Consider the following 14,331-nt stretch of genomic DNA (forward strand, 5'->3'; position numbering starts at 1 on the left):
GTCTACATAAAAACAATGCGTCAACATAATAACCTCAATCTTTCTCATAAGTAGTGTCTTCAAGATAGGCGTTTCCCCTTATGGTTGGCATTGAAAATAAGAAAAAAAAGTGTTCTTCTTTAAAACAGTACAGAAGGCTCTGGACGTTACTGGTCAATAGCGTTTTACAGAGACGTAGGGGATACTGTCACGAAAGTACATCCATGAGAATTGTCTTCAGCAGGCTATTCAATTTCCTTTAGTTAAAGAAAAAAAACACAGGTTTAATTTATGACGAAACGCGGACTAAAAAGGATTTCAGCTAAAACTGTTGGAGCTAGCAGGCGTCGTTTTATACCTGCAGTATTAATTAGAATCCACTAATTTTCCCTTATGCATAATGACGCCGCAGTCTCAACTCTTAAAGAGGCGCAGATATGTAGAAGTCATGTATCGAGCTTTAAAATGTCTTGTTGTTGTGACATTAAAGGATATGTATTATCCTTCAATAAATTTTACTTCTAGGCATTATGTTTTCTTTTTATATGGGATTTTTAATGATGACGTGACAAATCATTCAATCCATAAACACTCAGTCCAGGTAAATCTCTTTAAAAAAACATACTGACATATATTTCTCTGGATTGGTAAAATAAAATTAAAATGCCTACACATGTGTGCATAAAAATGAGCTATGATACAACCATTTGTAGAGCAATTTTTAGCTGGTGAGTTAAATAACAGAACATATCTTTCCCCGGGAGTAAAGATTAATATATTTGGTTACTGTGTGCACACATAGCCGGTCTATTGTAATGGTGTCTTGGAAGGTGTGAATAGGAACGGGACATATGCAGTCTATCACCGCAGGTGCCTACATCTGTTCTCCTCTAAGGCAGATGCTCTCAGAAACTTGGAAAGCAATTCTAAAGGAGATCCGCCCCTTTTAAATCCTCCATTCATAACCCTAGCGCTCTTCAGTAATCCAGATTGCACTGCTAGCGAACCAGGGTGGCCTCATTAAAAGAGCTGGCGAACTGCAGGCACTTCAGCATCCAACTTGGAAAAGTGTTCCTCGCAATTATTCCCTTAATACGAAATCAAAACAAAATCTTTGAGGTGTCTAAGACAATGTCTTATAAATTGCCATCTCAGTAAGTAACTAGTTGCATGAACTGATCCATAGAATTCCGGACATTTAGACTGAGAAGGATTGTTTACCATAAACACACTAAATGCCTTTCACAGACTACACAACCCAAGTGTCTACGCACTGTTTGCGGTGGTAAATGCGCAGTTAGAAGCCTTTTAAAACGTATTTGGCATGAAACGATAATAGATTTCGCCTAAATACAAATGCGTTTAAGTAAAATGAAAGCGAAAACATTCATTTTTGAAAGTAACCGCGATCAATTAACATTTTGCAAATAGGTGAAGCACAGTTAACCATCCTAAAAGAAGCAGCCCCCACACACACAACACGCGATCTCAAACTCCTTTCAGATCGCTCCTATTTCATTCATCAGCTTCATCATCCCAGTTAAACAAGACTCGGGACACAATCGGATCTAGAAAAGATCTTCCATCTTTATCCATTAACTAAAATACGTTTCAGTGACGGGGAGAAAGGGGGGAAAACTGAAGGATTCAATGGGAAACTTTTGTTCCATGGTCCTAGACAATTTATAGCCTGTGGCTTTTAAGAGCTCTCTGTCCATTAATTCTTGAATGTAACCCTTCCCTTTTTTTAAAAAGAACCAAAAAGCAGTGATAGGTCTGAAGTCTTTTCTCCCGGACAATTCGCTACAGGACAGTAAAACTTTCGGGAAATGTCTTTTGAATTGGCGAACATTTAACGGGCGTCCAGATAACGTTATGATCTTGACGCCCGAGAAGGGGGAATAATTCAGCCTCTCTATTGAACGGACTCGCGCCTGATGTCGACGGCGATCTGTCGCTGCGGAGACGCGCAGCCTGTTGTCGCGTCCTTACCCTGCTTCCTCCAGCAGCCCCTGGCTACGTGTGGGCCTGTGGACGAGCACATGGGCTGAAAATGTGCCCTGGGGGGCTGGGGTGTGTGTGGGGGGGCAGGACAGGCAGATGTTCTGTGGCAGACATCGGCACGCGACTGCCCTCAACTCTGCAGAACCTTCAAAACTCTCCCAGCATCTCCCCCCACCCCAGCCCCCTAAAACACACACACCCACATCCCCGATGGGGCTCCAAGCATACCCAAACACTACCACCCCCCCCGGCATGACCCCAGCAACAAACCCAACACGAATACACGGCCACTCTCAGATTGGTCCGCGCATCCGAGGAGCAGCTGGCTGAAGTAATCTGATCTGTAGACAAAGGAATGCTCCTCGGTCCCAGGATCACAGGTAAACACGCAGCCTTTCTTATGAAAATGAGGCCCGCGGACAAGAACGGGAGCAGATGATTTGCGATAGTTCCCCCCCCCCCCCTTCCAAAAGAGGGGGAAGATACTGAGCTGCTTTATCCGTCATCTGCGCCCTCCGTGTGCCAGGCGAGCCACGCGACACGGCCTTTCTTATTATAATCAGCACATGCCTGCGCAGCTACACGCATGACCGCTGAGCAAACCGCTTCATCCCCTCGCGGAGCGCACACGCTCGGCGGAAGGAGCACGAGTTCCGCCTGGAAGAAAGTTCAAGCTGCGCGCGCCGGCTGCGAAGGACCGAGGAAAGGTCGATTCCTTCTCTCGGGAAAAGAGCAGAGACACGACGTTTCGGCTGTGGGGCCTCCTTCAGGTGTGGTGAACAAGGCGGGAAGGAGGAGGCTCCACAGCCGAAATATCGTGCCTCTTTTCTTTTCCGAGAGAAGGAATCGACCTTCAACCTTGTCCTTTTGCGAGTTTTTTTTTTCTGTTCCTCTTTGAAAACCGAAGAAGACACGCGAGACAGTGTCAGCTCCCACTTTTTTCCCCCTCTCCGTTTCAGGACGCCGCACTGTTGTGCCTAACGTCCCTTTGTAAAGGCCACAAGGTGAATCACGTCGCTTCCAAGCCCTGGCGACCGTGGTGGTCGCAAAACGGTGCCGGGATTTGCGCCTATATTCCAAGTGCGCAATATGTGCATAACCCCCCTTTCCAAAACAGCTGTGACTGATCTGCGCAGACCAGGCATTAGAAAAGTGTTCACCGATACAACCCAATGGAATCACATCATTGACAGAAGGCCAGGCTAAACCAGGGCTCACATCAGCTTTTGCACAGTGTACAGTGTACGCGGTACGCGAGTAGCAGCAGCAGAGGCACGTCATACACCTCGCCGCTGAAATCCACCTGCCTCGGAAGATGTTTTTGAATCCCGCCCACAAACATGATGCGTACAGTGGGGTTTAAGTGAAAAGCGACAAAGGGCGCCCCAGTATTCGCCACTTCTCATTCTGAGCCACGATGGGTTATTTCAGTATTGCTGTTAGCGTGCATTCACGGTCTGTGTTCACGTGAGCGACAAAATGCCACTCACTGCCCGACACGAAAGTTGGAGCTCCCCTCACCATATGGCGGCGGCCATACCGTTGCAGGTTTTGTAACATGCTTCCAGTCCAATTTGGATGAAGCCTGTGCAATATGCGAGCGGCGAACAGTATAGAGACATGCAGTTGGAAGTGGGGGAAAAAAAAAAACGCCATTTGGTTAGGTAGGAGCAGATGGTTGGCTGGGGGGCTGATCGCGTCTAAAGGCGTGTCATCCCCTTCAGAGAGAATCCCCGAGGGCTCCCCTTGTATTCAAAATCAATGAAAATTAAAGCGCAAAGAAAGGATGAATAGTCAGAGCTCGAGTCCTCCTTTGTTCGGTCCAGCTACTGGTGGGCAGGAGTTAAACTACAACAGCCCCCTATAGAAACACTTAAGTTAAACAGTCTCCCCATAGTCCACCTTCTGAAAGAGGGGGACTGAGAAAAGGGGACTTTCTGCCTGATTTAACCAAGACAGAATCGCGTGGCATAAATTAAGTTTGAAAAGAATAAGTGTACTGGGCAGCATTCTGAAGGATCGTACTGCGCCTTTCCGTTACGCTTTGCTGCTGTAATCGAGAAATCTGTGCCACGTCAATTTAATAAATGGCGGATGATGTATGGGGAAGAAAAGGATGGGCCCTGCCCGTTCATAGGTCTGGGCTCCTGCGCGTGTTACCTTTAAAAACAAAATAACCAAAAACGAAGTGTTAAGCGAGAACCTAGCCGACCAGGTGATTAGGAAAGTACAACCCCACCTAGGTGAACGTGTAGTTTAAAGACTGTGAAGTGAACGGGTGGCGTGAGGCATCCTGACCAGAGGTTCGCCTGTCCTGGAGCTGGACAGCTGTTAATAACAAACGTCAGTGGGTACAGGCCGCGGTGTTAGAGACTTGACGTATAAAAAGTCTGAACACAGATACACATATAGTATCGTTTGTGGCTAAGTAATAAACGCCGGTAAACAAAGATACAGGATCGCTTATTTCTTCATACATGTCAACGGTTGTCATCCAGGGTTTTTTTTTCGTTAACACGCAACAGCATTCACAATTCAATCGACTGATAAAAAATTACTTTGGGAGCGCGTCGCTGTAGCGGAGACGCGTTCCAACACCCAAAATACGAAGTATAAATTCTGTAAACAAACATAATACCGTAGGGGGACGTTTACAGTGAAGGGGGATTATATAACACTGAAGTTATGTTTGAGATGACTAATTACAGCACTTAAAGACTGCGGCCAGTCACCACACTGCCGATGACAAAGACAGCCCGGTGAACGCTTAGCTTGATACCAGGTTGCACAACAACCAAGTTAAGACGCAGCATAATACCTACAGGGACTGCAAAGATTTTTTTCCTCTCCTTGTTATGCAACACGGCTCTGAGAACTTTCAAAGGCCCTTCCCTTTCTGCAAATTAATGTCGCGTTTCAATTAACGTCCTAATTAAGACCCCCACGTCCGACTCCCACCCCGACTGCACGGCTTCGCGCAAATCGAACGGTTCTGAACTGAAGTCATGTACTTTAATTAAAGTTTCATATACTGTTTCGTCTGTTAGTGAAAGAGAGTCGAGTGAGTTTCAAACAAACTTCGGGTAAGAAAAAAGGGGACCCCCCCCCCCCCTCAAAAAAACCCCAACAAATGTTCCAGTGTTTGATGGTTGAAATAATGAGGTGACGGTTGGTGCGGTGTTTTTTTCTGTTTTTTTTTTGGCTGGAAGGGCGATTTTTTTTTCCAAAGTTGAAGACATTGTTGTAGAGACTGCAGCGTGCGCCGAGGGGAGCTCTTTCTCTCAGTTATATTGTGGAGGGAGCAGGTGCTGTCTGAATTACCATACAGCTGAAAGCACGAAGAACAAACTTATTCTTTCCTCACACAATAACAAAGTGCCTTAATGACAGCCACGCGAACGACACACACCAACCCACTTTTTTAACATCAGCGCTGCCTCGGAGTGCGTGGCGAAAAATCTAGACTCACAAACTTAACAAAACCTTTACATCGTTTCGGAAAAGTCTCCACCCCCCGGTTACAAAGACAAAGTTTCCAAAAAACGCTGATCAAGTTCTCCCTCAATTAAAGAAAAAAAAACCGAATGCCCGCGTAAAGCAATTTCAGCTTAATAGCTTTCCAAAACCAGGGTCGTATATAAACATCAGATCTGGTCTGTACTGTACATTGTTTTCATGATTGTTGCTGCCAGGGTTTTAATTAGTTTTGGCACCAAATCAGTGCAGTTACAATTTTGTTTTGCAGCACCAAATCAATCTCGTGTTTGTTTATGTGTAAAGAACTCTTAGACCGGGTACTTGGTTATTCTACGTACGGAACGAGTAGTCGTAATTGGGTGGGATCGATTCCCTCTAAAAATCCGAGTGGATCTGCCAGAATCTGTTTGGAATTGGCATATTTTACATTTTCTTTAGGAGCACTGCAATTTTCCGAATTCCAAAGCTACTACGATCAGAAATCGCATGCAATGCATTTGATAAAAGACTGTCTTGAACAGAGCACGCCAATTAACTTTCGCTATCCTTTCATTATGTCGTTTGTCTATATATACAATTTTAAAATTTCCGCTTCTTGGTCGTGTTTTTCTAATTATGTATGGTTAAAATGTTAATCAAAAAGTAAAGATGGGTCAGGAGCCGAAGTCGAGGACTAGAATATACGCGAAACGGGTTGCCTAGGTAAAACAGAAGCGAGGGGGAGTTCTTTTTTTATTTCAAAAGTATTGTTGAACGTGTTTACTTAGTTAAAAACAAATCAGAGTCTTCACTTAAACAGCGAATTCCTACGCCGTTATACTGGGCTGTCTCCTGCGTTATTTGTTACTTAACCCTGCAAAGATGGAACGTGTTGCAATCTGAGATTTTGTGGCATGAAAGGATGTGAAGGATTCTTCTGGTTAAAAATTTGCAGGAATGTAAATTAGTGTGTTTTGTTTTGTGCCATGGGGAAGGGTTGCACATTTTACAGCTCAGTGACCATTTGGCGATCTTTAGAGAAGGGGGTTTTGAAAGTGGTCCTTTGTGACAGTTCTAGCCAGATTGTGGAGGGGGGGGACAGGGGGTGACTCATTTGCATCTGATTATCCTACCAGGCAGCACTCTGTATATAACCGGCGGCAGGCGGACTGGAACATCAGACACACATAGTTTCACGTTGAGCGAAGACCTGGTGAGAAAGCTGTGGAGAAAACTATTCTGGATCAGTAACGTCTTCGCTTGTAAGGAACTAAGGGAAGACGTAAACAACAAAAGAGCGACTCTACAAGCTCCTCTTCTGCTTTACTTTTGCACCTACGAGTCAAAATCTGTGATGAACTGCAATATTTAATTTCAAGATTGGAATTATCGCCTTGGCAAGGAATTTCGAGTTCATTCCCAAATCTCAGTTCGGGGACCCTCTTCCCCTCGCGCTCGCGCTCTGTTGGGGATTAAACAATTTCTTTGTTTTTGCGTGTTGCGTCTCCAGAACCACACGCCGTGACTGATGCGCAGAACTAAAGTCAAAACGCCTTGAAAGAAGAAATAAGTTCTCTCGGAGACGCGCGTCTCGCACTGACTTCCAAAGAGCCAGCAGTTAACGAAGCAAAGGGCGTAACTGAGAGAAGGGGACACTTGATTTTTTTTTAAAATTCTTAGTCGAGCTGGGACAAACCGCAGTTGCCCAGACTCTACGACTTCTCTCTACTTTTTTGCTAGAAAATAACCAAAATGGGACGCCGGCCTCTTTTAATAGCTGTCATCCTGAGTGTCTTAATATGCCAGGTAAATATTTTCCTGCCGAACATCAACACAGACTTTTGTATAACTCCAGTTACCTTGTACGTGGAAAACATTGTTAATGATAACAACGCATAACTTTGTTTTAATCCCTCTTTTTTTACAGAGATATTAAACGCTCCGCCCGATCTGAGGCTTAAACCGTATTTTATCTTCTCTCCGCAGGGCTTGTGCTCTGGTGTCTTTGAGCTGCGGTTGCAGGAGTTTCTGAACAAGAAAGGTGCGATGGGGAACATGAACTGTTGCAAAGGAGGGTCGAGCTCGGGGTTTCTGCAGTGTGAATGCAAAACGTTTTTCCGAATCTGCCTGAAGCACTACCAGGCAAACGTCTCGCCGGAGCCTCCCTGCACCTACGGCAGCACCGTGACGCCTGTCCTGGGCTCCAACTCCTTCCAGGTCCCGGAGACCACTTCGGACAACTCATTCACCAACCCAATCAGATTCTCCTTCGGCTTCACATGGCCTGTGAGTACTGCGGGTGTGCTTCTCTGGCAAACAACGGTTTTGAGGCGGGTGGAAGCAGAAAGCTGCACTTCTGCGTGTTCAGAGACAAAAAAAAACCCAACAGCAACAACGACATTTAAGGGCGTCCCCATGTCTCCAAAACATTCGCGTTAATGGTTTAAACCCAGAACCTGTGGCCGGTCGCCGGAGTCTAATTTAAATGTTTTTAACAAATGTTGTTATTGGTGTGGGAAACTTCGCATCCCCGGAGTTGGCATATAATTGTCAGCCCTGCGTGAAATTCCGAAACGTTTCATTTTACAGCAGTGCGTAAGTGTGAAACTAGAGAAATTAAGCGTGAAGACTGATGACAACAGAGCCCCATTAATCAATAGGCTGCCTTCACATGCTAAAGAGCGTGAACTGGCTTCTTTCTTAGAACTGCTCAATAGCAAAGAACATTAGGGGAAAGTTGGGTTTCTTTTTGCTACAGTGTATACTTATTTTTGTCCTTTTCCCCCCGCTCACGAATAGGGAACTTTCTCACTGATTATCGAAGCTCTACACACGGACTCTCCAGATGATCTCTCAACAGGTACGTGCAACTGAAGAATTACATGTACTTCTCTCGCAAGGGTCGCGCTGGAGAGAACGGTTTCTATTTTACTGCCCCCTCTCCCTTAACATCACATTTGATCAACTGTGTGTCTTTTCCAAAGAAAACCCCGATCGCCTGATCAGTCGCATGGCTACCCAGAGACATCTCACGGTGGGAGAGGAGTGGTCTCAGGATTTACATACCGGTGGAAGGACCGAACTCGTCTACTCCTACCGCTTCGTTTGCGATGAACACTACTACGGGGAGGGCTGCTCTGTGTTCTGCCGCCCGAGGGACGACACTTTCGGTCATTTCACCTGTGGGGAGCGCGGCGAGAAAGTCTGCAACTCCGGCTGGAAGGGACAATACTGCACGGAACGTGAGTGTACACAGCTATTAGGGTATTAAATCGCATACCGGCATTGCTGTTTTAAAGTTAGCAACAGGTCTTTTAGTTGTCCATCAGAATAACGGTAGAGAACAGATAGGTACAAAATAGGCTCAAATACGTATGCATACTTAACGCTTTATATTGCAATCTCTGACGGTTGCATAGACACCCCCCTTTCTTTCCTTATCAGTAGGTGAATTTATTTAAATAAGAAAAGTTTGTGGAATAATCACACGCGTGCCATAGATTAGATGCGAGGGCTGATTGGCTGCTGGGGGGGGGGTTTGCGTGGCGCTGATTGGCCGAGCCGCGAGAGGTATTGTTGGAGAGGGGCAGCTGCTGAGTGAGAGTAGACAATAGAGCAGCTGTCCTGCACTGGCACTGTGCTCGCCAGCTGTCCACCCTTATCTGCACCGACTCAGGGATACTAAGGGGAGGAGCTGTGTGCACAGAATGAAAAAAGAGACTTCTGACCCACAGTGAGGGGAGAAAAAGGGCCTTTTGTGTCTTTCCCCTTTGTCTGTGTGCAACTGTGTTAAGCAGAAAGTTCTTCCCTAGTGATAAGGGACACACGATTTCAAGGTAACTGGGTAATGGGGCCACCAACCCCTTTGAAATAAATCTGCCAGGATTTACTGATAAGGCCGGGCTCAAAGCAAATATAAACAAGCGTTAACATATGTTCAAGTGATTTATGTTCACGGAGTCCTTACATGTGCGTTTTTCCGATTTCAGCAATCTGCCTGCCAGGGTGCGACGATCAGCATGGGGATTGCGACAAGCCGGGAGAATGCAAGTAAGTTTCTGTAGGGCTCGGCAATCTCTGTGGAGGGCGCATCCGTTGAGCTGGTCCACTTCAGTTGAAGAAGGGCCCGGCGGTAGTAAATGTGAGCAAGATGACCTCCTCAAGCATTCCTGCACGAACACAGTGCTTTGTTAATGAGAGCTTTTATCAGACCATCTTCAAATGACAATATTCTAGGTTCATAATAAAACTCGAGCACCGGGCTGAAGATGCTCGCTGCTGCACATCTCGACGAAGCCTGTGGTGAAGTTTTTGCTGGCATGTCTAAAGGTTTGTGGGTTTGCCTTGCAGGTGCAGAGTGGGGTTCCGGGGCCGGTACTGTGACGAGTGTATCCGGTACCCTGGCTGCCTGCATGGGACCTGTCAGCAGCCCTGGCAGTGCAATTGTCAGGAAGGCTGGGGTGGCCTGTTCTGTAACCAAGGTGAGGCTTGCCCGTGTTTTTCAGTTTTATTTTGGAGAGGCACAGAAGTTCACATCTCCCCCGCCACCACCTCCCCCTGTCTCGTCCATCTTCGTGTAGAGCCAGGGCGTTAGTTGCCAAAGTAATAAAAAAAAAACACATTTGGACTGAGCATTTAGAAATCCACATGGCGCACCAACAGGAGGCTAACAGAGGCTGACGGAGGCTTACCAAGGATTTTGCACCTGTTTCTGTGAAGGAAAGCCTTTTAAGCAGCACCTCCTGAAGATCTGAAGTGCGCGCTAACTATTTTCTGTAGCGGGATCTGGCACAGGGTCACAGTGTCGAGGAGTGGGGTTGCATGTGTTCGCGTCAGTGCGTAATAGGTGTGAGATCCACGTGTCGAATCTTCTCTTGCAGATCTTAATTACTGCACCCACCACAAGCCCTGCATGAATGGAGCCACTTGTACCAACACCGGCCAGGGGAGCTACACCTGCTCCTGCAAGCCAGGCTTCACTGGTGCCAGCTGTGAGATTGAGGTCAATGAGTGTGATGCCAACCCCTGCAGGAATGGAGGAAGCTGCATTGTGAGTATTTAATCTCTTAGTCTGCGGGCTTTTGTCCGTGACACTGATAAGTGTTACACCTCAGCCAGATGCAGAATCAGTCATGTAACTTGCTAGTTCGACAGATTTACCTGTCCTGCTTGAATGATATTAAAAACCAGACAGAACCTACAGTAGGTACTGAAATTCTCTGCAGTCAAACTAATCATGGGCTCTGCTGTGGTACTGGGTATTTGGTTCCCAGTGGAGGGCTAAATGGAGTTGGAGCTGCAGGAGTTCGCTTCATGCTGGTCTTCTTGTCCGTGCAGGATCTGGAGAACGCCTACAGCTGCACGTGTCCCCCTGGCTTCTACGGGAAGCACTGCGAGCTGAGCGCCATGACCTGCGCCGACGGGCCCTGCTTCAACGGCGGCCGGTGCGCCGACAACCCCGATGGGGGTTATTTCTGCCAGTGCCCGGTGGGCTATGCCGGTTTCAACTGCGAGAAGAAGATCGATCACTGCAGTTCTAACCCCTGTGCAAACGGTGAGAACAGATTGCTCTGCCTGCAATGCAACGTAACATAATTATAAACCGACACATCTGTTCCTATAGTTCAATAGTTCAACAACAATTCCAGTCCTCGTTAAGTGGAAATTAGTTTATTTTAAATGGCAAAAACAATATCTGGGTCACAGAAGTGGAATTTATGACGCCACAATTATTTTTATATATGTATCCATACAAGACCGTTTATCAAGTCAGGTTCCTATTAGGATGTTTGTAAAATATTGGAACCAGTGCTCTTTAATGTGTTGAATACTGTTTTTATTAACGTGCTCTAATCTCTTCCGATCACCAATTTTGTTTCTTCTCTTCCTTGTGCAGGTGCTCAGTGCCTGGACCTGGGGAACGCGTACCTGTGTCAGTGCCTGGACGGCTTCACGGGGCCGCACTGCGACGACAACATCGACGAGTGCGCCGCCTTCCCCTGCCTGCACGGCGGGACGTGCCAAGACGGCGTGAACGACTACACCTGCACCTGCCCCCCCGGCTACGTCGGGAAGAACTGCAGCTCGCCCGTCAGCAGGTGCGAGCACAACCCCTGCCACAACGGAGCCACGTGCCATGAGCGGAACAGCCGCTACGTCTGCGCCTGCGTGCCGGGCTACGGCGGGCTCAACTGCCAGTTCCTGCTGCCCGAGCAGCCCAAGGGCCACCCAGTCGTAGACAGCCCCAACAACAGGCGCTACACCGACGACAGCGATGACGAATTCCCCTGGACGGCGGTCTGCTCCGGGATTATCCTGGTCCTGGTACTGCTGCTGGCCTGCGCGGTCCTGGTGGTCTGCTTCCGGGTGAAATTCCAAAGGAGGGGCCAGGGGCCGGAGACGAGCCCCGGCGAGGGCGAGACCATGAACAACCTGACCAGCTGCCAGAGGGAAAAGGACATTTCGGTCAGCGTGATCGGGGCCACCCAGATCAAGAACACCAACAAGAAAGTGGACTTCCTCGGAGACTGCGGCAGGGAAAAGACCGGCTACAAAGCCCGGTACCCGACAGTGGATTACAACCTGGTGCACGAGCTGAAGCACGAGGACTTGGGGAAAGAGGAACCGGAGAGGGACGAAGCCAAGTGCGACGTTCTGGACTCGGACTCGGAGGGCAAAAACGCAACACACTTGAAGAGGTAACGGTTATGCTCTTTTAACGAAAACTCCCTGCCAGTTTCAATGGATAAACTGCTGCATCCTCTTGAAAGCTTAAAATATACTATAAAGCTAATGCCCTCTTTTTCCCCCCTAAAATCTCAACAGCGATTCTTCAGAAAGAAAGCGCCCAGAGTCTGTGTACTCCATGTCGAAGGACACAAAGTATCAGTCCGTCTATGTCATATCGGAAGAGAAGGATGAATGCATTATTGCAACCGAGGTGAGTAAAGGTGCTGCTGTTGCCTGTCCTGCGCCTCAGAATGGGAGGGGGACGCTGCTGTTACCGAAGCTGGAAAGATGGGCTGTTTTAAACTCAACGCCTTCTCTCCTCCCTCTCTCGCACAGGTGTGAAGCGCCCACCAGGAAGCTCTCGCTCATTTGTCTCTTCTCTGAGGAGGTGTAACTCTGTCATATGCTGCTCAAGCCCAGAGGGAAGGTTTCCTTCAATGTGACCTGCTGCTGTGGAACTACAAAGTTAAAACTGATATTCAGAATGAGCTGGTTCTCTACTGAAGTAAGCGCAGTGACTGCAGAAAACAGTGGCTGTTGGGCCATAGTGGTCTGCTCTCTCAAGGGTATATCCCAGGAACGTGCTGAACAATGTCTGTTACACTGTCTCTGAGGACTTTTTTTCCTCATTGCACTATGGACAGTTGCTGTTTAAATTATATTATACTGAACACAAACTGACTTGATCACTGTTTTTTTTTTTGTTAAAAAAAAAGTCTGCACTGACAAGCAGTGTGCATTTCAAAGTCCTCTGAGCCATTCCGGTGTATTTTGGTTTAGAGTGGAAAACACTGTTCAGAAATCTTATTTTTTAATAAAAATACTGTCAGAATGTTGCTGGGTTTTTTTTTAAAGCTGTATCTTTTATTTAATTGTATAATATTGCGTTTTGTGAATTTTATGTATTTTTGTGGAGTTGATTTTGGATAATTTAATTTTATTTTTTTTTTCCCTGCAAAAAAAATGTACAAAGGCACTTCGGGTCAATGTGACTGTTGTTTGTTTTTTTTTACATAAATGTATTTAAGATGTATTGTGCAGAATCTTATTTGAATTTTTTTTTTTTGGTTAATGAAGGAAATCATTTAAAAAATATTTTTCCAAAATAAATAATATTAATTATACACGTGCATCTTTTTCTTTTTTGGTCACCTACAAGTGTGAATTTAACTCCTGCTGAAATAAGACAGAATTCCAGGAGAGTGGATGTGGATACTGGAATGGTGAGCTGGCCAGCCCTGTAGTATTACAGTAGTATTTCCTGACAGTTTGAGGAGTTATTGTGGGTTGGGGTCATTCCCTCCTGCTGTTTTTTCCCCAGAAAGCGTGAGACTTAATAGTTTTTGAGGAAATGCCTTTTTTTTCCCAAAGCAATAAGCAAATTGGAATAAATAAGAATGGAATTGTCAACTACAATGGCACTTTCAGTTTAATCACTTGTGCATTTGTATAAAGGAAATTACATTCATGATTGAAAATTCATGTTGGAACCTGGCATTTGTTATAATAGAATATTAAAGGCACTGGATGACCTAAACATCTTTTAATTGGACAGATGGAATAGAAATTTAACTCTTGTGTCTCTGCGCTGGCAACTATACAAAGTGATTTATCTTTTGCTGCTGCACGTCTAATTTGCTTTTGCTCTGTAAGGCTGCTGTAAATGTTTGCGAGGTGAGTAAGGTGTCACTACAGCAGATGTAGCTCTGTCTGGTTCCACGGCATTCTTGTTCCACGTTTCACAGAAGTGTCTTGCTAGGGTTCGGGGCAGGTTTATTTCTCTTTTTTTTTTCATTTGCAATTCATAATTGACATCTCGCAACCTTTTTATAAGTGTCGAATCTTTTCCTGTTTCTCCCCCCCCGGCAACTTTGAGAGCAGAAGACGTTGGCTCTGTATGATTTCAGACAGCTGGAGAATCCTTTGATTAACGTGCTTACGTGCAGCTGTCCGAATGATGACGCGCGAGAAAAAAAACAACTTCTATTTCGAAGAGTGGAAGCCGGGAGCTTAAAGATCACAGGACATGAAAAAAAAGCTATGCAGTGTGAGGAAGGGAGAATTGTCCCCTGCAAAAGATTCTGGAATTTCCAAGATGGAAAATGGCAAGAGGACACTGGGTTTGAGCTCCTACAAGGTAACATATTGATGTATTTTGTAACT

The 14,331-nt window shown here is 46.1% G+C and overlaps 1 protein-coding gene across 1 annotated transcript; it reads left to right on the forward strand.

Moving 5' to 3' along the window:
* Positions 1-6,618: 6,618 nt before the first annotated feature.
* On the forward strand, positions 6,619-13,292 carry dldh (dihydrolipoamide dehydrogenase). The gene is made up of 11 exons (XM_088934002.1): positions 6,619-7,245; positions 7,426-7,725; positions 8,239-8,299; positions 8,424-8,681; positions 9,429-9,489; positions 9,790-9,920; positions 10,320-10,489; positions 10,777-10,993; positions 11,336-12,137; positions 12,265-12,379; positions 12,505-13,292. Exons 1-11 carry the CDS (start codon positions 7,192-7,194, stop codon positions 12,508-12,510), a joined length of 2,175 nt encoding a protein of 724 aa, XP_088790128.1. The 5' UTR covers positions 6,619-7,191; the 3' UTR covers positions 12,511-13,292.
* Positions 13,293-14,331: the final 1,039 nt, after the last annotated feature.

The sequence above is a fragment of the Atractosteus spatula genome, chromosome 15, assembly GCF_055471065.1.
Source record: "Atractosteus spatula isolate fAtrSpa1 chromosome 15, fAtrSpa1.hap1, whole genome shotgun sequence".
Lineage (NCBI taxonomy): Eukaryota > Metazoa > Chordata > Actinopteri > Semionotiformes > Lepisosteidae > Atractosteus > Atractosteus spatula.